The 22,044-nt window shown below is 35.7% G+C and overlaps 1 protein-coding gene across 3 annotated transcripts in view; it reads right to left on the reverse strand.

Annotated features, from left to right (window-relative positions):
* ACVR1C (activin A receptor type 1C) overlaps positions 1–22,044 on the reverse strand; it is a 96,981-nt gene that overhangs the window by 2,636 nt on the left and 72,301 nt on the right. Inside the window, exons 3-8 of one of the 3 annotated variants that reach the window (XM_008052930.1) lie at positions 20,267–20,506; positions 13,109–13,339; positions 10,036–10,203; positions 8,604–8,760; positions 6,033–6,157; positions 3,487–3,617 (exon numbers count right to left, since the gene is read on the reverse strand). In XM_008052930.1, coding sequence (XP_008051121.1) covers positions 3,487–3,617; positions 6,033–6,157; positions 8,604–8,760; positions 10,036–10,203; positions 13,109–13,339; positions 20,267–20,506 — 1,052 coding nt within the window. The remainder of the gene's footprint in view (positions 1–3,486; positions 3,618–6,032; positions 6,158–8,603; positions 8,761–10,035; positions 10,204–13,108; positions 13,340–20,266; positions 20,507–22,044) is intronic. The other 2 variants (XM_008052937.2, XM_008052942.2) reach the window with 2 other exon arrangements.

The following is a 22,044-nucleotide window of genomic DNA, read 5'->3' on the forward strand; positions in this document are numbered from 1 at the left end:
GACTGCTGGGCTCCGGTGATCATTCCGCTCAGCGTCCAAGTAGCCGGAATTACAGGCATGTGCTACCACGCCTAGCTGATTTTTTGATTTATTGTAGAGATGAGGTCTCACTGCCCAGGCGGGTCTCGAACCCGCGGGCTCAGGCAATCCACTCAACTCAGCCTCCCAAAGGCACAGGATTACAGGCTGAGCCACTGAGCCTGGCTAAAAACAAGAGTATTTTTAAAAAGAAAAATGTACCAATAAAACATCTAGATATGAAAAACATAATCAAAATAGGGAACTCGGGGTGTCTTGCTGGGGAGTGGGGGGGATGCTCATCAGAAGTTGAAATCTCAACTTTATGCAACATCCCTATATAACAAACCTTCACATGCACTGCATGATTCTAAACTTAAAAAAAATAAAATAGAGAACTCATCAGATGAATTAAATGACAGATTAGGCACATCTGAAGACAGAATTAAAGAACTGAAAAATAAATCGGAGAGATAAAGCATAAAGACACAAAGATGGAAAATATGAGTTCATAAAAAACAAGCACAGTAAAATGAAAGATCTAACATGCTTCTAATGAGTTCTCCAAAAATGGGTAATAGAGACAACGAGAGAAGGAATTATATAAAGAAAATGTCTCAGAAGTTTCCAGAACTGAGGTAAGTTACAAACCATTAGAATTGGAAAGTCCAAAAATTCCAAGCAAGATTAACAAAGAGACATAGACACCAAAAACATCATAGAGAAACTGTAAAATGCCAATGATGAAGAGAAGTTCTTAAAAGTAGTTATAGAGAGCCGGGCTCGGTGGCTCAGCCTGTAATCCCGCGCCTTTGGGAGGCTGAGGTGAGTGGATTGCCTGAGCCTGTGGGTTCGAGACCCGCCTGGGCAGCGAGACCTCATCTCTATAATAAATCAAAAAACCAGCCGGGTGTGGTAGTGCATGCCTGTAATTCCGGCTACTTGGAAGGCTGAGGTGGAAGGATCACCAGAGCCCAGAAGGTCGAGGCTGCGGTGGCCGGGAGCGGCCACTGCACTCCAGTCTAGGTGACAGAGTGAGACTCCAACTCAAAAAAAAAAAAGTAGTTATAAAGAAAAATTAACTAAACAGAAATAAAACTTTGATTATTTGCTGACTTCTCAATAGCAATAATGGAAACTAGATGACAGTGAAAAATAACTTCAAGGTGTTTAGAGAAAATAACTGTTAACCTAAATTTATATGCCTAAACGAACTATTTGTTCAAGGTGGAGGACAAAATAAAGACATTTTTAGACATCTCAAAACTGAAAGAACTTATAACCACAAGGCGCTCACTAAAAATATGATAAAATACTTTTAAAGAATGCATACAAGTAAGTCAGAAAATGATCTGAAAGGGAAGCTCTGAGAAGCAAGAAGAAATGTTAAGCAAAAAAAATTATAAATGTGAATAAGTTTAAATAAACATTGATGGTATAAAACAAGCCAATGTCTAATATAAGGGATTAACATAAAACAAGACAGAAGTAAAGTATTAGACAAAGAATTCAGATATCAGAAATGCACAAAATTGATCACATATACAATGATGATGCTGTGTCTGTTCCAAAAATGCATGACAGTTTAACAATGGAAAATCTACAAATACATTGCATTAAAAACTAAAGCAGAAATGTGATATCATCAACCCATAGATGGAAAGCAAACTTTTACTAACACTGAAGTCAATTTTTATTTAACATAATTTAAGATTTTACACACACACAAAAAAGACCTATAGTAGATATCATACTCAAAGGAAAAACATAAAATGCTTTAAGGAACAAAATAGAGATGCCCACTGTCACCACTTTCAGGCAACATTATACTAGAAGTTCTAGAAACTGCAATAAGAAAAAAAAAAAGAAAAGGCATAAGGATTGGCCCCAGAACTCTCATTATTTAGAGATATGACTGTTTATGTGGACATTGCAAAATGTTTTATACCTAAAGAAACTTTTACACATATATATTTATATAGTAGCATTGTTTTTAAAAATTAAAAATCACACATGACAATCAACAGTAGAGTGAAAAAAGGAATTGTGTATATCCATATAATGGAATACTATACAACAATGAAAATGAACAGATTATAGCAACATAAATATAAAAAGTGAAAAGCTTCTGAAAAAATTTCTACAGTAAGTTTCAATTATATGTTTCAAAAATATGCAAAAGTAAGCAATATATTTTCTTCATGATATATTTATATATTTTTATATACCTATGTATTTTCAGGATACAGTTATATATCCTGAAAAAATACATATGGTAATATTATAAATGAAGTTATTTATATTATAAATATTATAAAACATTTAGTTTAATTTCCATTAGTTTATAAATACCTCAAAATGTGCTTCTTAAATAAGTATGTAGGCAAGATATCTACACAAAATATAGAAACACCAAGATACAAACTTGCCTTAAGTAGAAAAAGAGGCGAAACACATGAAGCAATAGTAAAGCATTAGGCAAAAGGTAACTATATAAAATACTCCCTTTAACAAGCACAACTACAAGATGTCACCTAAACAAAACCTTATTCATTACATTTAAATATGGCAGAAAATAAACAATAACTGGAACAGGAAAGATTAATGTATCAGGACAGTTCTGGAACTAGTTTATTGTGTTTTCCCTACCTTCCTTTCTTTTTACCTGTGGAAGTTGAAACAATCTTTATCATCTTGTAAGGCAGAACAAACATTACAATAACCATTTATTATATGACTGCTATGGTTAACATATTGAATTACCAAAGATAACAAGATAAAGAACCATATCTCTGCCAGGAGGGAGCTTTTCTGATGAAGGAAAATAAGTTCACCCTTCACCAGGTTAGAGATTAGGAATTCTTTGTTGAATATGAGAATGACTAGAACTGTAATATTCTGTGTGGCAGAGACATGAACTAGTCACTGAATCTGCCCATGTGCCTCACAGTTCCCAGTCTCCTTACAGTTTAATGGGACTACCTGACAAGTTCTAGTATGAGCCATGAGTGGAAGTGATGTGTGTCACCTGGTGCCAAAGCATTAAAGAGCCAGTATGTGATTCTCCATCTTCTCTATTCTCCTGACCTAGAGACCTGGAAACCGTGTGGTGATGGCAGCATGCAAGAACCAGTCACCTGAAGTACTAAGTCACCACAGTGAGACCATATGCCATGGAGTGTTGCCTAGTTTGTAGAGGACTTTGTGTAAGCAAGAAATAAAGGTCCTGTTGTATAAAGTCACTGCAATTTCAGGATTGACTACTGTCACATAACCTAACATTAGGCATACAGGCAGCTAAAGGGAATAAAATCCTTCTGAAGACTTATAAAAAGACACATACCAACTTACATGGAATATACTGGTTGCCTACATTAAGAAAGAAAAACTATAGGGTCTCTAAAAATTCTCCCTGATACTCACCTCAAAGCTATCATAAGAAAAATATACATAAAAACATAGCCTTACTTCACAGCTTTGCCACTGGTTTGGGATACTTGGTCGGAACTTCTGTTCACAAACAACCTTCCTCATTTCTTCTATGGAGGGATCTGAAGGCACCATGTCATAATAAGGCAATTGGTACTCCTCGACAATTCCTACAAGAAATTTGCATAATACATTTCCCTGTGTAAATAATAAATAAATGTCTACTTCAAAATAAAAACAATTAAGTTTTCTAGGTACAAGTGACACACCAGGACACTGGAAAGTCTGGTTTATTAAAATAATAAAACCAAGAATATCACTTTAAAGCACTTAGATGAGCAGCTATATAAAATTATAAAATTTCATATAACAATTTTCATAACTGTATAAACTTTACATATTTTTATAATACATAATTATATTAAATTATATAGCATAAAAATTATGTATCATTTATATAATTCTATAATTATATAAATATATTTGTTGCTATTATCAAAATAATTATGTAAATTTTTATTTGATTAAAATGCTATTATGCAATCTTAATGTCTATTTTCTCCTGATTATAAAATTTTAACACACCTCAATGCTTTGTGAATGAAGTATGTATATTTCCTCATCAGACAACTTTTTCTTTTTTTTTTTTTTTTTTTTAGTCAGAGTCTTACTCCGTCGCCCAGACTGGAGTGTAGTGGCCGCTTCCGGTCACCGCAGCCTCAACCTGCTGGGCTCTGGCGATCCTTCCGCCTCAGCCTTCCAAGTAGCCAGAATTACAGGCGCAGAATTACAGTAGCCAGCTAATTTTTTGATTTATTGTAGAGACGAGGTCTTGCCTGCCCAGGTGGGTCTCGAACCTGCTGGCTCAGGCAATCCACTCACCTCAGCCTCCCAAAGGCGTGGGATTACAGGCTGAGCCACCGAGGCCGGCTTCAGATAACTTTTTCAAAACAAAAATAGCTTTCTCTCTTTGAAAAATTTTGGGCAATCTTTTAAAAGGTGAATTTCTTACATTTAGGCGTTACACCTTAGAATGTTCTGAAGGAGCAATCAAAGGTAGTTAATGATGAAAAGCTCAACATGAAGGTTAATACTTAAAGAGTCTCAAATACAGAGAAAAAGATAACCTAATTATCAGAATATTACTTGAATTAAAAGAATTTTTTTACAAAATATTATTAGCTGAAGCTCTTTTAATTTAAATATTTTAAGACATGCCATAATATTAGCAAACTAACTATAAATTATGTTAAATAAATGTTTACAGTTGAAGAAAATGTAAGGTCAAAAACTTAAAACCAAATCTATACTAGCATTAATATGCAATTTTTTAAAAAAATAGTGAACATGCTTGAATCTCGCTGTTTACCAGGCATTGTCCTAAGGCCTTTAAATATTTTAACTAATTATTCCTCAAAACCATTGATTAAAGAAAGTACCATAATATTTCTACCTTATGAATAAGGAACCTGAGGTACAGAGTGCTGTGAATTTGCTCAAGAACATACAGCTAGTAAGTGGCAGATCTGGAATTCAAACCCAGGCTCAGGGATTCTATTGTCCATGTTCTGCACATAATTCTACCGCTTCTATAAATAGTTTCAGCTTCCTGAATGTTTTACTATATCATCCATGAATAAAAGATAAAAGTATGTTTTCTCATTCAAATATAATTTTAACTGTATAAGCTTTTCATAAAATCTGCAAGTTTTAAAATGAGATTAGTGTAATGCAAAATGACATCACTACAAAATGCAAAAAAGAAAAAAGGACAGCAGTTTAATAATGACAGCATTTTAATTGCATATTTACTGTGAGCAGACTCTGTACTAAAAGCTTCACACAAATTAATTCATTAAATCCTCAAAGCCCAAGGGGTCAGTTTTATTATCTTCTTTTATAGATGAGGAAAGTGAGACTAAATAACTTGCCTAAAGTCAAACATTCAAGGAGTTGCTAGACCAAGGCTTCATCTTAAATCTATTTCCCTAAAAGTGAAAACTCTAAACCACTTTCTACCAACATTCAACTTTTTCTTCATTGATGCAACAGCTTCATCAGACTGTATCTGTAGAGTTTCAGCCTCCCAAATTCTTCCTCTCTTTACTAAGTTCTAAACTTCTAGGAGCTGCAGTCAGGAAGTTTGTCTTTGCTTACCTATCATCACCACTTTATCCTCGTCTACATTCATTCTATCACAGGAAAGAGAAGGATAAGGAAAGTCTAAGAAAACAAAGACAGTAAGTCCTGTGGCCTTAGCAAGTCAGTTACCTTTTTTAGGATATAAAGCAGGGATAGCAGCTAATTGCTTACAAACTCAAGATAATTTTCAAGTGCTTCATAAAGCATCATAAGGGAAATAAGAATTATCAGGAAAACTGTCACCCCTACATAAGTAGTTATCACAATATAAAATCTCCATCATATGCAGGATTTTCCACTTTAGCCACCAGAAAAATATTGCCAAAAGATATTATTATAAATATTTACAAGTGACTCAATATAGTGCTTAGAAAAGAAGAAAAGAAAATCACATGTTGAGCACCAAGTATAGGCAGACACAAAGAATATTCCCAAAATCTTACCTCCAACTGTACATCTTCGGGCTATTTCCCAGTAAACCAGACCAACAGAATAGATGTCAGCTCGTTTGAAGGACTCAAAGATATTCACATTCATTGTATCGTCAAGCATTTCTGGAGCCATATACCTTCAAAAACACCTACATTTCAGATTCTGTGTATGACTTTATAGCAGTTCAGCAAAACACGATCTTAATAAATCCTGATACAAACTAAAAATTAAGATGGCCTATATCCAGCTTAACGGTAGATCTGAATCACTAATAGAATAAAATTAAATAATACAGTTATTTACCCTACCATCAATTTTGAAACATTTTAAATAGAACTAGAGGTCTTTCCACTCAGTGTTAAAGTAGGTGTGCCAGGAACCTAGTACTTGGAAGAGCAGGAACTCAATTCTCACCAGTAGATTTTTTCTCACGTGGAAAGTTCCTTGAGGGCAGAGTGTGTTTTAGTCATCATGGTGAGCTCAAGACTCCTGTTTAGCAGCATTCCACAAATACCTTCTCTGAATGAACAGATACATTATACATTGGCTCCAAGACAGATCGACTGTATGGAAGAAATCTACAGTCTTTGGGATCTTACTGAGCCTAGCTGTCCTAGGGAGATTTTGGAGATTTCCAAGAATACAGAAGTGAAAATGCAAGATCCTCCCCCAAGGTCTTTTAGAAGTATTAGATCTTCTGAAGGAATCCAGCATCCAAGGCTTCCCTGAAGGTCCCCGATGTGGAGACAGGCAGATGGCAAGTAAAGGCTTTATTTTATGGGGGAAAGAAGGAACATCCCTTAGGGCCACCTGCTCTGAATAAACTGCCCTGAAGTGTTCCTTGGGCCTCATTAAAGTCTCCTAGGGAACCAAGGGCAGCACTCATAGACACTGTCCTGGAATCTCAAATACAGCTTGGAGGTCAATGAAGAATTTCTCTACACTCAAGGGCCTTTAACAACTCCAGGAAAATATTTTGGCTGTTTCTGATTTCAAGGTGAAGAACCCTGGAATTATGCCCAAGTAACATAGAGACTGAAACTCAAATAAAAGGAAATGGAAGTAGGCTGGCCATATGGCCACAGTCTGGCTATAAAAAGAAAAATACCAGAAACCCCATTACTAATAAGCCTGCCCAGACACATGTGCGGTATGTTCCGTTTACATCATACTTGTTCTTAACCTTCAGAAATTCTGTTCCTTGGAGGTGGAAATTATGTCCAAACACATATTTTCTTAATACATATCAAATTTGGGAGACTTAAGGATAAGTACAATTATAGGTCACACATAAATTATTACTAAAAGAACATAACATGAATTTAACATACCCAATGGGCAGTCATTTAACATTGTCTAAATCTCCTGCTTTTCTAGTGGTTCACTTACTTACCCTCTAATCACTAGTCAAGAACAGAATAGGTTTCTCAGAGGTGGCTATTGATAATTGTTTTACAACCCTTCTCCCCAGCTTGTTTTGTACTAATGCACTTTTTCTATTTCAAGTATTTGCCTCCACTCTTAAGACACAAGTTAACCTAATCAGCCCTTCCTGACCTTCATGACACAGACAGATCCCACCACCATGGCAGTAGTCATGTGACTAACCCACCCATCTGCCTGCTATCACCTGATGTCAGTACCTGTGCTTACCTACCCCTTCATGATGACGTGGAGCAGACCACCATTCAATCACCTTAATGACCTTCCCTTATCAAAGGGAACGATTAAAAGAACTCAATCATGAGCAACCAGTAACCATTGCCAGACCACTGTGGCCATTGCCTTGCTAAGCTATGGTGTGGCCATGTGCTCTTTGAACTATGGCCAGGCCATGTTTTCTTAAGCTTTGGGCCCTCCCCTACCTTGGGGTGAATCTCCTCTTTCTCTCTCTCTCTAATTTACTTTCTTAATAAACCATATTCTCTAATCTAACTTCTGTGCAATTTTTTGCATCTTTCATGCAGCATCGGATCACACACCAGACACTCACACCCCCAGTGGGCCTGACCTAACATTCTAGAGCCTCCACTGGGGGTGTTACCCTAACATTTTTGGAGGTTCCACCGAGACCTAACAATTTCATAATACTTTTAAAGATTAAGGAAGTATAATAGCACATAAGCATATTAATTATAGGGTCTCTATCCATCTATTCTAATATATTGAATCTGTATCTCCAGTTTAGAACTTGAACATGTTGAACAAGCCCTGAGTTTCAATTCATTTATGAGATATAAAGGTTTAAGAAAAGCTACACATTGCTGACATTTTTTCTTATCTTTAGGAAAATGCGTTCTCAGAATGTGGCACAGTAAAAATAATTTATCACTATCTCTTCCACCATTTCTCTTTATTGTACTCTGCACCTAAATGGCTACTGTTCTTATGACCCCAAATGCCAACTCTCCTTGCTTTACAACCATTGTACCCACTGACTTCTCAGTGACCCAGAGAAGACTTCTTGATTTCTTGGGCCTAATGATTTCCCATTTGTATTTGGGCCCCCCACACACATGGGGACATTCGTGATTATTGAGTAACCATATGTCTAAGTATGTTACCAAAGTAAGTCATCTTACCTCTTGGTTCCCACTTTAGGATTCTGAGGTATGTCGATAGTGTTCAATACAGAATCATGTTTCACAGCCAATCCTAAATCTGCTATGGCACAAGTTTCACATTTTTTCACTAAAATATTCTTTGATTTTATATCTCGATGAGCAATAGCAGGTTTACCTATGAAGCATAAAAAAAGAACATTCATTTTTTTAACTGAAGACTAATTCACTTTAAGCCATTTTAAAGACTTAACTCTAAATTGTCTTGTTTTTATTCATGTGCACATTTAATGACCTGTCTCACCCAACTAAACTATAAGTAGAATGAGGGGAGTAACTGTCTTGTTTATCACCATACTGCTAATGCTTAGAACACTAATGACATTTAGAACTCACTAACTGAAAAAATAATAAAAAAGAACTCACTAATAAATATTTATAATAGATGGGGAAAGAATTAACATTGCTATGTGTGCACAGGATTGTGGCAAATATTATCTTACAAAACAAGTAGATGTCTCTGAAACATCTACTATCCTAAACCAGAAGATCTCAATTTTGGCCCAAGGACTCCTGAGGGTACTTAAAACTCTTTTCTAACTACATATCTGTGTGACACCATCTTTTCTTCACATATTTCAACCAAAACAACATATGGGAATATAGGAACAGACAATGAAGAACAGGTATGAAAATCCAGACATTAAACCAGACATTAAAGATATCTGCAACAATGTAAAACGAAGCCAGTATTTTTACTAGATCAGTTTTTGTATTATAAAAGATGTAAATATTTAAAATTGATGTTATTTATGTTAACATTTAATTGGTTAATATTATTTTAATTAAATGAATAAATATATTATTTTAATTTCTAATATGCTAAATAGTTATAGCCTAATATAGCCTATATACACAAAAACTGTTGGAGTCCTTCATAATTTTAAGAGTGTAAAGAGATCACAAGTCCAAATTTGAGAACCACTATCCTGTCTAGACTAATGACTTTCTAGAGCTAACCTCAACTAATTCAATAAATAGAAAAGGCAATGACCTCCAAGTATATGATATACAAATATTTTTTAAAATCACATTATCCTTTCCAATGTTTTTTAACTATCAAAGGCAAGCATTTAAATTATTTGTATTCTCTGAATATAGAGCATTTGCCCTCAAAACAAGATCTCTCGGGTATATACACTAAATGGTAAAAATAAAACCAATAGGAATAAAATGTATAAAATATTATTATGGATACTATACAAAATGGTGAGTACATAAGTGAGAGTTGGCTATATCAAGACAAAACCTTCAGCTTTATAAATTACCTCTAGTGTTTCTTTAGATTTGATAATTATCTGTAATTAACTAAAATACAACTAAACACTAAAATACGACTAAGTGTTTCTGTCCTTATATTCAAAGAGGAATAAAATGCAAAAGAAGTACATACCTTGTGTACCAACAATCTCCATATGAAGGTGTGCCAGACCACTAGCTATTGAAAGTGCTAGCTTAATCATTCCAGCCACTGTCACTATATTTCTATTCAAATAGTCATATAATGAGCCCTGTTCATGATATTCAGACACCAGCCAAAGTTGAGTCCAAGTTCCGTTATCTAACAAGAAAACACCATTTTATTGCTATAACTATATACTGAGAAATAAGTCAAAATATCTTAACAATATTCAGTGTTTAAAATTAATTAATCTGTCTTGTTAACAAAGCAACGTTAATCCCTTCAGTGGTGATGCTTACAGTACATTAGAAAAGGAAAATTTCTCAATGTGTTCCTGAAGATGTTGATGTATTAGAACCTGTTATATGTACTCAACATAGAAATAGAAAGTTATGAGGCTGTGATTCTAGCAACTGAACAACTCTCTTCATATTCCCTCTATATCAATACATGCTGGCAACAGCAACCACAATATAGAAGAAACTACTGAGAGATGTTTTAGGCTCAGTGTTGTGTTATAAATTACTCTGAGCTTTTAAGAAAGATTGTACCAATACAGATCAGAAATGCAACAAATTTACACAAAGTATTATTACTAACATAAAAGCTCTAACAGTCTAAAAATGTTCATGTTATTCACCTTTCAAAATATGAAGTTGATGATTTTCCCCAGAAGCTTAGAATAAGAACCAAACACAATTACTAGACATTTTTGAATAATTTACCTCATTTAGACAAAAGCTAATCCAGCTTATAACAGAGTTTCAATAGAAAAGAAATTAATCTAAAACTTCTCTGGGTATTAGAATCCCTAGAGTTAGCCTTAGCTTTTGGAATAAAATGTCTACAATCATCCCGGGCCGTCCTGACTAGTTCTGACACTCAGGGAAAGAATCTACAATGAACATCTGTTAAGAACCTCTCCTGTCAGGTGCTTTATGTGCAAAAGTGTTTTGTTATCCAAATATTTAATTTCCAAATCTGGTTGTGATAAAACTTCATACAAATGCAAAAGTCAACATAATGTCATAAAGTTCATTAATGAACTGGCCACTTATAACACTAACCCTTATACATACCTCCCTCTCTGATTGACACCAATGGCTATCCTTGCTCTGTCATATCAATGCCTTTGTCAGACAGTTGACTAAAATGTAAAATTTACAAAAGTAAAGAAATTCATGAGGATGAAAGTGACGTTAGAGACCTTTGGGAATTATGCACAAGCCACTGACAAGAATATGACAGAGACAGACAGATCTATTAAACTGAAGAAGAAAAAAAACAAGGATAATTTCTCTTGGGCATTTTGTCTTATAATCTAAAAAATATCACGACTATATTAGTTTCCTCAAGATGACCTATGTACAGTCATTGTTGCTTTGACAGCACTGCTAATTAATCTAGCCAATAGGTTGTTCAACTCAAAATTAGGAGGGAAAATAAAAAGTTCTTAGCAGCTGAATGAGAAATGCCTCATTTTCAAGATTCTGGTTAGAGTTTCAAAGTATATGTAGTTGAGAATTTGGAAATCATATTTTCTTTAGTTCATCTTGTCTTTACTCAACATCTCCCTAGAAAATCAGAAATGACAAATCATCAACAAAAACAATCATGGTCAGCCAGGCATGGTAGCTGAAGCTGTAATTTCAGCACTTTAGGAGACCAGGGCAAAAGGATTGCCTGAGCCCATGGGTTTGAGACCAGCCTTGGCAACATGGTGAGACCTCATCTCTACAATCAAAAAATCAAAAAAATTAGCTAGGCGTGGTAGTGCATGCCTGTAGTTCCAGTTACCTGGAAGGCTGAGACAGAAGGATCATCGGAGCCCAGCAGGTTGATGCTGGGGTGGTCGTGAGAGTGCTACTGTACCCAACCTGGGTGACAGAGTGAGACTCCAACTCAAAAAAAAAAAAAAAAAAAGATCATGGTCAAAATGTACAATAAATGCTAAGCTTCTCTTTTTTAAAATCGAATTAATAAGAAAAACTTTTATATTAGACCAAATTAACTATAGTTTTAAATAAAATTTTACAGGCCACGGTGGATCCCTGACATCCACAGACGATTTGTTTTAATCCTTTTCTGGAGAGGTTTACAACTTCAACCTCACCAACGTTCCTTCTTCATAAATATTACTGACTAGAGTTAAAATTTAAAAATGGACTGGATCAAGTTTTCCTTACTTTTGTTCTCTATTTCCCCTTGTTAGGAGCAATAATAAACAGTGAAGTGAGTAAAAGCTTTGTAAAAAAGAAGACAGAAAGCATAGATAATCCACAAGCATAGACACAATATTTTATGAGTACTTGTTTTAAGCACCAGAAAGCTGGTCCTCTGTCTTGCTCCATGAAACTCAAAAAGTAACACTGTTTGGCACTGTTAATGCTACACCTCAAGGTATAAATCATGCTCAGAAAAATATTAAAAGAAAATTTCCCCCAAATTGCCTTGCTTCTTGTCATTCTAACACAATCTAAAAAGATAATGTCCAAGGAAAACTTAACTGAAGATAAAGCCTGTTGTACAGATGAAAATTATAGTCCTAGCAAAAGATGACTATTCAGCTAGTTTTCATTGGTATCTATATCAGTTATTTAAATATTTAAATATTGCAGTCTGGCTGGTAAACAGCTACTATTCAAAACTCCCAGTGACACTCCTTTGTCCTATACAAAAAATGTCCCTGCCCCTTAAATGCCTCCAGATTGTTCATGACCCAAAAGCAACTAAAGAGAGAACCCTAGTATGGCAGGGTTCTCCAGGCCTCTGCTGCAGTTGAGGCAATCTGCTCTTATTGGTTGGTTCCTGCAACACGTCAGTCAGCAAATATTTTAAGCACCGGCCTGACTGTCAGAAAATCATGATTTCCTATCACTCATTTGTCTTGCTTCATTGTATGGTTATGTACATTTATCTGTGGAAAAAAGGAAAGAATTTTCTTTCCTCAATAAAGAAATCAGACTTTCATGTGGATTTGTTAAAACAAAAAGATAAACTTATTTATTCTTATTTAATAATAGACAACATTTTTACCTGCCGAAACTAACTAGATTGAAAATACCTTTGTTATCAGCAGCAATGAAACCAAGGATATTTTCATGTCGCAGCATGACCGTCTGATAAATTTCTGCCTCACGAAACCAAGACCTTTCATCTCTGGAGGAGAATATTTTCACAGCCACATCTTCCCCACACCATCTTCCATGCCACACCTCACCAAATCTACCTTTTCCTACTATTTCCTGAAGTACAATTGTCCTTGCAATTGTTCTTTGAACCAACAGGGGTAGACCTAACCAAAGAAAAGATGGAATTTATGATTAAAAACAAATGTCAGGAAAAAAATTGTCATAATAACCACTATTTTCATATAAAAAGCAAACATTTAAACACTTTAATACATTTGTCACTTTTGAAGAAATAAGCACCATTATACCAAACTTTAATTTAATGTCAAAGCATGCTCAAAAGATACTTCAAGTTATGAATATGAATTTCTCCTCTCAATTCACAAGTAAAAAATTTTTGAACATAGCCTGTTGCTGCAGATGTCTGATTTCCAAGGCAAATCTCCCTCATTTGCCCATCAGAGTCAGTCAGGTTACTAAATACACAAGAGTGAAAGCAAAAAAATGTGTTAACCTCTAAAATAAAATGTATAGTTCCTGGTCCAATGGAAAGATTTTTTTCAAAATCAAGCTAAAATTGAAAAGTGAAGAATCAAATTCATTAATAACGGAAAGTTTTTTTCAAAATCAAGCTAAAATTGAAAGGTGAAGAATCAAATTCAATAATCGAATTAGATAACAACATTATACCAAAAGCAAGACACAGACATAGAAAATATCAAATGGATACTTCTGTGGAACAAAAATATATATATTTTGGGTATATGTACAATATTTACATTATTTGAACCAATAACCCCATTTCTAGAAGTCTATCCTAAAGATTTAATGCAAAATACAGAAAAACTTATGTCAAAATGTTTAATACCTTGTTATGACTTATAGAATAATAAGGAAGAGTGTCAGGTAATAAACAAATGTGACATATAGTGTGGAGATTAAGAACACAGAAAAGAAAGACCTGGGTTCAAATTTCAACTCTGCCACCTTGTAACCATGGGCAAATTATTTAACTCCTCTGAGCTTCAGCTTCCTCATCTGAAAATCTGGGGATAATAAATACTACCTATCTCATAAGCATGATACGAGAATTCATAAGCACACCTTAAGCATCTAGCATAGTATCTAGTATATTACACGCTCAATGATGGTTAATATTATGGTAATCTTGGGATGAATTGCTTTGAGCCAATAATAATAATGCTGTTTATAAAAGAGGTATTTCTTAATGACATGGAAAAATGCTTCTGCTATAATATGAATATTGAATATGAAATGAAAATAGCATAGTAAATAGCTAAGTATACCTAGCTATTTAAAATATAAAAAATATCAATGTTAAGTGCTATGATGGTTATTTCTATTTGGTAGCATTGGAGTGAACTGTAATATATTTTCTAATTTTCTACATTTAACATTTTTTTCATAATGGTTACTTATTATTCTTCTAATAAGAGAAAACATAATTAAAGAGATTGAAGTATAATTATCTTCTGGAAAGTCATATTTTCATACTCAGATGGCTGAAAATCCCTCATAGCAACAATCCTGTAGCTCAGGGGTGCCCAACCCCTGTGCCAGGGACTGGTACCCATGGCCTGTTAAAAATCTGGGCTGCATAGCAGGAAGTGAGTGACAGATGAGCCAGTGAAGCTTCATCTGTATTTACAGCTGCTCCCCACTAATCGCATTACCACCTGAGCTCCACTTCCTGTCAGATCAGCAAAGGCATTAGATTCTCACAGGAGCACAAAACCCATCGTGAACTGCGCATATAAGGGAACTAGGCTACACACTACTTATGAGAATCTAATGCCTGATGATCTGAGGTAGAGCTGAGGCAGTGATACTAGCGCTGGGAGTGGCTGCAAATACAGATTAATATTAGCAGTAAGGTTTGACTGCACAGAGACCATAATAAATCAATTGCTTACACACTCATATCACACTCATACCCTATCAGTGAGTTGATGTACTTCAATTGTACAGCTGCATCCGGTGGCAGGCTTTATGTCAGAACCTGACACATATTTTAGTCCATGCATAGCCTGCCCATTATTTTATTTACCACTTCCATCCGTGCCTCTTTTTTTATGGTGAGTTGTATAATTATTTCATTATATATTACAATGTAATAATAATAGAAATAAAGCACACAAAAAATGTTATGTACTTGAATTACCCCAAAACCCAGCCCCAGTCCATGGAAAAATTGTCTTCCACGAAACTGGTCCCTGAAGCCAAAAAGGTTGGGCATACAGCTGTAGCTTGTGGGAGCCTTGGCCCCTGCTCCTAAAATGAGCCACTGTTCATTCAGATGTTCTCATCCTCATGAGAACCACCCACTATAGCTAAATAAGCATAGATTATTAATTTTATGAGTCTCAATAATGAGTCACAAAAACCCACAGTCAGAAAGTTCTTTTAAAATCATCTTATTCGACTCAATCATTTTAAAGATGGGAAAACTGAAGCCCCACAGTAATCAAAGGCTTGCCTAGAGTTATGGGGCTAACAGGGGCAGAACTACAACAAAGACATTGGTCTTCAGTTCAAACTCTTGCTCTGTCACCATATAGAGGATATGACTGCAGTACTCCCCAGAAGGGAAGACTTCTATCAGGAAACAACAAGGATTGTTTTTGTACTTTACAGTCAATTTTGTTATTTGATCATACACTAAAATTTATTCTAACAATTATTAGGCCAAATCTCAATCTAAGTCTCTCCCTTCCTCCTCCAACCCACGGTCTTACGTACACACACACACATTTACAAAAACATTTCCAACAACAGCCAACACCACCACCAACAGTAGATAAGCGAATATTTTCAAATTGCTAATTGATCATGCACATAATCAACTGTGCAGATTAGGGACAAAAAGAAAGACAATAACATATGATGTACTCTATATAGCAAATTAAGTTGAGACAGTAAAACTCAATGGAAGTTGCTTCAGTATCTTCAGTATCACCAAAATGAATCTCAGTAATTCTTGTGTTATACACCTAGACATTTCATTTGAAAATACATGGACTTTTTCTCTCCCTGTGGGTTCATTTTAATCTTTTTACCAGGAATTGTAGAAGTTGATGCCTGTCTTATGGAAAGGTACCTTTCAAGTAACGTCACCACCTATCAGAATTGTCATAGCACGAGAAGAAAGCAGCAACCTGTCCAGTTACTTGAAAGTCACCTGAGACACAATCTACTCTCAAAAGAGTCTAATAAAATATCAGTCCATTTTCCTTTTTTTGCAGGCATTATACGTCTTGAAAATGTGTCCCTGGCCAAGCCAGAAATAAGCTTCACAGTTTCTGCTTCTCAACATCTGAAAAAGATGCTTTACTTTACATTTAAGGTCACTGGAAATTAAAACAAAACAAAACAAAAAACAGAGGGAAGCAGACCCATCCAATTTCTTCCCTACAGGTGAACTTTTATGACTGAAGCCTTGTACAGATCCATTCTCTGATTATCAAAGGCAGGGAGGCCATCAGTTACTTTTAGTGGTCACCACTGAACACATGCAACTGGCTTTGGGAGAAAAAAATGAATAAAACACTTTCAAATTGGTCTTTAAAGAAATCATCTGTCTTTGGGCATATTTAATACTTTCTCTTTATGAGAGACCTTCATAAGAGAATAATCTAAAAAGGACAGAGTTCAGAAGTCAGTAAATCCAGATTTAGATTTAAGAATGCATAAGAACACAAGTAAAGCTAACATTAAAAAATATATATATCTTAGTAGAGCCCTCTCCCAGAAACGGTTACAGTGGCCCCCAAACACACACAGAATTTAGAAACTGTTGAGCCATCCAATAAAAACATGAACAAGTTTCCAATTGTTAAAAAAAAAAAATTATCTCCTGGCTCATGACTACTTTCTCAAACCAAATATCTAATCTCCAGTTTTAAAATCTGTATTACTTTTATTTGAAAGGAAAATCATTGATCATCTTAAATATATTTAAGGGATAGTTCCAAAATACACATTTCTATCTAACAACTTCAGATGAACTAAAATGTTTTGGTGGGGATTAAGTAGACAGTTATTTAATCATTAAAACCTTATCAAAAAACTATATAAGGTTTTGAGAAACTTGCCATAAATCAGAGTTCTCTGTACCTAGAACATTGCAAATGCTCTAGAAACTAGGGAATAGTGTAATATTCAAAGAAGGAAAGAGTATTGAATCCTAACAAGTTTGACTTTTAAAAAAAGAATGCCAGTCTACTAACTAATAAATAATTTGGTTCCAGTTTTAGAAACTTTGCAGTTTGGAGATTTTCTTTCCCGGATTCCTCCTTTGAAAACACGCCACCCCATGTGTACAGCGATGGTAAACACATTTGGACTTTGGTCAGTGAGAGGGCAGATAATGTCCCAGAAGCAGCATGCTTCTCTTTTCTGATTAACGCAAAGCTGCTTCATGATAAACAGTGATTCTTACAGAGATGTTCTTGTCCCTCTGTTTCTTGTTTCCATTAATTATGCCTGCCTGGAAGTCCCTGAAGGCCACTGATAAGGAAGTTCTTCAAAATGTTGGGTTACACACATGCAGAGGAATGAAACTGAACACCTACCTATCACCATATATAAAAATAAACTCAAAATGGATCAAAGACTAAATGTGAAACCTCAAACTATAGGACTCTTAGAAGCAAACTTAGGGAACAGCCTCCTGGACATCAGAGTAGGCAATGAATTCATGGCCAAGCCCTCAAAAACAAATGCAGCAAAATCTAAAATTGATAGATGGGACCTAATCAAGTTAAAAAGTTTTGCACAATAAAAGAAATAATCAAGACAGTGAAGAGACAACTCACAGAATGAGGGGAAGTATTTACAAGCTATACATCTAACAAAAACCTAACATCCAGGATATATAAGGAACTCAAATGAATGAACAGGAAAAAAAAAAAACACAGATAACCTCATTAAAAAGTGGGCAAAGGACATGAACAGACACTTCTCAAAGGAAGACAATCAAGCATACAATAAACTTCTGACAAAAAAGCTCAACTTCACTAATCATCAGAGAAATGCAAATCAAAACTACAATGAGATACCACCTCATGCTGGTCAGGATGACCATCATTCATTAAAAAGTCAAAATATAGCAGGTGTTGGTGAGACTGCAGAGAAAAGGGAATACTTCTACACTATTGGTAGGAATGTAAGCTAGTTCAGCCTTTGTGGAAAGCAGTGTGGCGTTTTCTCAAAGAACTAAAAATTGAGCCACCATACTATCTAGCAATTCCATTTCTGGGAATATTCCTGGAGGAACATAAATCACTCTACCAAAAAGACACCTGCATACAATATGTTTACTGCAACACTATTCACAATAGCAAAAACCTGGAGCCAACCCAATGCCCATCAAAAGTAGACTAGATTTTTAAAATGTGTTACATATACATGGTGGAATACAACACATCCATAAAGAAAAACAAAACCATGTCCTTTGTAGCAACAGGGATGCAGTTGGAGACCATACTTTTAAGTGAATTATCACAAAAACAAAAAACTGAACACTGCATGTTTTCACTCATAAGCAGGCCCTAAACATTGGACACATGAGTGCAAAGATGGGAACAGACACTGCCAAAGAAGGGAGAGAGGGAGAGGGCAAAGGGGGCACACAACCACTCATTGGGTACCATATCCACTGCCAGGGGAAGAGAGGGCTAACAAAAAGCCAAAATCTCACCTGCAAGTAATTTACTTATGTAGCAAATCTTCACATGTACCTAACAACTCTAAAATATACAAAAATAAAATTTTAGCCGGGCTCGGTGGCTCAGCCTGTAATCCCGCGCCTTTGGGAGGCTGAGGTGAGTGGATTGCCTGAGGTGAGTGGATTGCCTGAGCCCGCGGGTTCGAGACCCGCCTGGGCAGCAAGACCTCATCTCTACAATTAATAAAAAAAAAAAAATCAGCCGGGCATGGTAGCGCGTGCCTGTAATTCCGGCTACTCGGAAGGCTGAGGCAGAAGGATCGCCGGAGCCCAGCAGGTCGAGCCTGCGATGGCCGGAAGCGGCCACTGCACTCCAGTCTGGGCTACAGAGTGAGACTCCAACTCAAAAAAAAAATTAAAAATAAAAATTAAATTTTACTTGAAAATGTTGAATTATAATTCTATTGATACTTCCAAAAACAAAAAGGGATACAGAGGGTTCTGAAGTGGTTCATTTAGGTTTGCCCTTTTCATATTCCTGTAATCCAATTGCTGGCAGGATTTCTGGAAATATACATGTAAGAGCATGGAATCCCCTACCATTTTAGGGAGCTTGTTATTATGGCGAAAACTGGTCCCCTCCCTTCCCCAAAATCCCTCAAACACTTTGTGCCATGAGAAAGGCTTATTTAAGCCATAATACACTCTAGTACTTTGAATTGCTTCCTTCACCATGAGTTATGGAGTTCCATTAAAGGGGAGGAGAGTTATTACAGAACTTTAACTGGCAAAAGCCAGCACAGGAATGGTGCATGCACTGCTCCCTTTAATCGTCTGTTCCTTTGCTTTAAGAACATAGTCTTCATTTAACCCTATAATAAATAAAAGAACATACCCACGATTTAATTTGGGGTCAGTTCCCTGTTAACTTGACTCACACATCCCATGAGTGCTTGCAGTTTCTGAAATCCTCATAACCACAAGCAAAAGTGCTCAAAGGACTCTACTTTGCAATAACTAACCTTTTTCTCCTTAGAACTCAGTGCCCTAAATACCATAACCCTTAATTCTTCTGTGTCCGTAATACAGTACAAGAAAATAACAGTTATTATTACTAACCATAATGAGTATAGTAGGGAGGAGAGGAGATAAACTGCTGAATGTGAAAATGAAAATCTTGACACCAAATGCTACAAAAGGTAATTAATTCTTTAGGCCATGACTGTTTATTCTCTTCATCAAATCCTAAAAGAAGTTTCTATAAGAGCTTACCATGGGCCCTATTAAGCATTCTAAATTATATTATGATGAATTCATAATATATGGGCTCATTTTTATTTAAAAATGTTTTTATTTACTTTTAAATGAGAGTTTTCTTACTAAAAAATGGACAATGAGCACATACCAGAGCCAGATCCAGAGGCAGTCACATCATAAATCAGATCTTTAAGAGTTTTTCCAGCATTTACCAGATTGCTCTCGGAGAGTGGTTCCTCCACATTTGGTCTCTTTTTCTTCCTATAGGTGCACTGTCGACCCTGGCATGCCCATATTGTCAGCATGGCAGCTATGGACAGGAGGCAAATGGGCACAGTAATAATGACAGCCAGTTCCATGGGTCCAAGTTTTGGGGCATTTGGTGATGCTGCAGTTTAAAAAAGAAAGAACACAACCATAAGTCAATCCGTTTTAAATATTTTTAGAAATTGGAAATGTAGTCACCAAAATTTCACATCTAACATATGTAGCTACACAGTATGCACTTATGTTCATTGGTAAAGGCTCTCTGTGGTATAAGCAAAGATAGAGAAAGAGAGTTGAGGTTAGGCTGAAGCTAGGAATGGTTATGGCCGGTGACAATGGGCAACAGGATTAGGATCGCAGAAAAGCACTAGTACATGGGACTTTTTTTCCCAAACTTCTGAAGCATTAAACTCTTTTTTGTCCACTATTTGTCCCCTTCATTAATCAACAGTGCATATCTAAAGCATATTCACTCATTCATGCCAAAATAATTATTTCATGCTGTTGCAATGTGCTGCCCCTATTCCAGGTGCTGGAAATAACAATAGTGAGGAAAGAGCCCAAATCACTGCCCTCGGGGCACATATGTTCTCATACACCCACTAAACAGATTTTTAACACAAAGGCAAGAGAAAATAAGTGCTATGAAGAAAAATGAAGCAGGGAAAAGAAATAAAGAATGATGATGGAAAGTTACTCTAGAAAGAGTGGTCAAAGAAGGTCACTCTGGGGCGGTATCAATCATACCAAATGAAACAGGAAGCAACAATTGGTTTTCAGGGAAGTGTGTTTTCAACAGAAAGCCATTGTAAGTGCTTGCATGAGGGTCTACATGAGGTGTTCAGGAACAAGTGCCCAGAGTGCAGTAGCCAGAGAAAAGATAGAAGAAAATGGGGTCAGACAGGTCAAAAGAAGAAACATCATGTGGAGTCTTGTAGACTGAGAAGGACTGTGAATTTTATTCAAAGTAGAGCTATTGCAGGGTTTCAGCAGGCAAAAGATATGATCTAACTTTTATTCTGAGTGGCCGCTATGTGAATAGATACTAAAGAAGCAAGAATAAAAGCAGAGACCAATTAGAAACCTAATGCAAGATGCCAAGTGGAAAATCATGGTGTTGGCTGACAACCCTACCTAAAATAGTACTTCCTTCCCATTCCCCGTTTACTCTCTAGACTTTTGTCTTGCTTGATTTTAATTCTTAGCTCTTATCAACTGACACATCATTTACTCATTTACTTATTATCCAATTCCCTCTAAAGAACATAAGCTTTGTGAGAGGAAGGAATCTGCCTTTGTTCCTAACCATATCCCCACTGTTTAAAACGGTACCTGACACACAGTAGATGATCAGTAAATAGTTCTTAAATGGCAGAATCACTAAAATTTCTAGTAGTTTTGTTCCTATAAGAGACAAGTCTTTTTATTTTTTTTTAAATGTGATCATTGAAACTAAGTAACATAAGGATATAATTAAATTTGCGATTCTAATTTTAAAAACACATATAGCCAAATTTTTTGCTTAAACTTCATCTTGCATTTAAGAAATGTTTTTTTAATTTAGAAAAAAAGGGATACATGAAAAATCTATGATGACAGATAATTTCCTGTTTTTCAAAAAAGTTATTTTGACACTTGAAACTGACACATTGTTCATTT

The sequence above is a fragment of the Carlito syrichta genome, unplaced genomic scaffold (genome assembly GCF_000164805.1).
Source record: "Carlito syrichta isolate Samal-C Ts95f unplaced genomic scaffold, Tarsius_syrichta-2.0.1 Scaffold72524, whole genome shotgun sequence".
Lineage (NCBI taxonomy): Eukaryota > Metazoa > Chordata > Mammalia > Primates > Tarsiidae > Carlito > Carlito syrichta.